The sequence below is a fragment of the Ceratina calcarata genome, unplaced genomic scaffold, assembly GCF_001652005.2.
Source record: "Ceratina calcarata isolate Rehan_Ccalc_2016 unplaced genomic scaffold, ASM165200v1 scaffold103.2, whole genome shotgun sequence".
Lineage (NCBI taxonomy): Eukaryota > Metazoa > Arthropoda > Insecta > Hymenoptera > Apidae > Ceratina > Ceratina calcarata.
In genome coordinates, this window is record NW_017131185.1 from 1,132 (window position 1) to 2,771 (window position 1,640).

General features: G+C 44.6%; 1 protein-coding gene across 1 annotated transcript in view; it reads left to right on the forward strand.

Annotated features, from left to right (window-relative positions):
• Positions 1-565: 565 nt before the first annotated feature.
• LOC108632187 (SUN domain-containing protein 2) overlaps positions 566-1,640 on the forward strand; it is a gene marked incomplete at both ends in the record, with an annotated part of 3,176 nt that continues 2,101 nt past the window's right edge. The window contains one exon of the mRNA XM_018036604.1: positions 566-1,032. Within this exon, the coding sequence (XP_017892093.1) occupies positions 566-1,032 (467 nt within the window). The remainder of the gene's footprint in view (positions 1,033-1,640) is intronic.

Here is a 1,640-nt window from a genome sequence, read left to right on the forward strand (position 1 = left end):
GAGTAAAGGCCTACGGATCGAATCTTCACTCACATAATCTCACTCACAGTTTCTATAATCGTTTGATAACAAGAATTTTGAGGATCGTCGAAGCAGAGGAAAGGGGCAATTTTTCAGACAGGATTCAATCATCTATAAAACTGAAATTCTTCAAATCCTAAAGGAGCCTAAACTATCTTTTGAAGAGGACGCTTTACTCGACTTGATAAATTCACTGATGTCTAAACTTCGTTTGCAGTTAAGTTTATCTAAAATCTGCAAGGACTGACGTCCCCAGAAAAGAATCGATATTACAGCAAATATACTAAAATCCTGAAACTGCAAGTTACCGAATCAAAATTAACGAGAGGAGAACTGAGATAGCTGCTGATTTTAAGAAACTTGCAAGCTCAGATAAGGAAGCATCGGGCCTGTGAGTTCTATTTCCAAGTTTCAAAGGGGACGGAGCGATGTAGCCCGTTGGGAACGGGTCAGAATTGCCGATAAATCGTTGAGAGGGTAGTTTGGAATTTTGTGAAGTCGGCCCTGGATGTTTTGACGCTGCGTGGCGCAAGGGTGCCGAAAGGTGGGGGGCGCGTGGTCTTGCTGCCTGCCGTGCGCCAGTGGCGGCGGGGGTGGGGGTGGTGAAGCTGTCTCGGGGGCCACCCCCGAGGCCAAGAAGGGCTCCACCGGCCACAAGTGCCAGCAACAGCAACAGCAGAAGCACCAGTCCGGCCAACAGCGTCTACCGCAACCTTCCAAACTGCAGAGTCAACAGCAGCAGCAGCAGCAGCAGCTGAAGAAGGAGCAGGAGGAAGGGAAGAGGGATCAATCGGAGAAACAGGAAGATAGGAAGGTATCAGTGGCTAAGACTGAGTTGGCGCCGTTGAGTAACCTGGACGAGGAACTGGAAGACCTTGAGGACGAGAAGGCGGCCGAGAGGGCCGAGGAAGAGGACTTCGCTAAGGAGGGTAGCACCCAACACCGGCTGAGCCCCAGACTACACGACATCGAGGAGGAAGACGATGAGGAGGGACGCAATACTAAGGAAAGGTCAGTGACTTGCTGTTACTAAATTTAATTTCTTGTCGCGTTTCTTTGATCACACGTGTTCAATAGAATTAGTCTATTCATGCAACTGGCCAAGTGTTTCATAAAAAATATAGACGAATCTGAGTGATAATGAAGAATCTTTCAAACGGGGAATAAGACAAATATTTACAGAAGCATCAAACAATTTTCTGACTGATGTACTATTTATATTCTTGTTAAAGCAAACAGTTTTCGTATTTAAAGGCAGTGTTTCAAAAACACTTCTAGCGAAACTGTAATTCGCCGGGTTTACAACCGTTTTTAATTACTCAGAATTAGCGCGACTGTGGTTCGACTTTTTCTCTCGGTCGTAAAACGATTTTGTACAATTTCAATTTTGGCTCGTTCGCGGAATCAATTTCAGCTTCGGTTCCATTAGGAGTGTTATTAATAAAATGAGACCCGTCCGGCTCGCGAGTTTAGATTAATGGAAAAGCGAGAACCACTCTGTAATTAACGTCATTATCGCTGTTTCAAATAGTAATTTAATGTGGCGCGTTGAATTATATAGATTCGTGGAATTTGCTGGACAATTTTCAAATGATCTTCTATTATCTGTACTTATACTT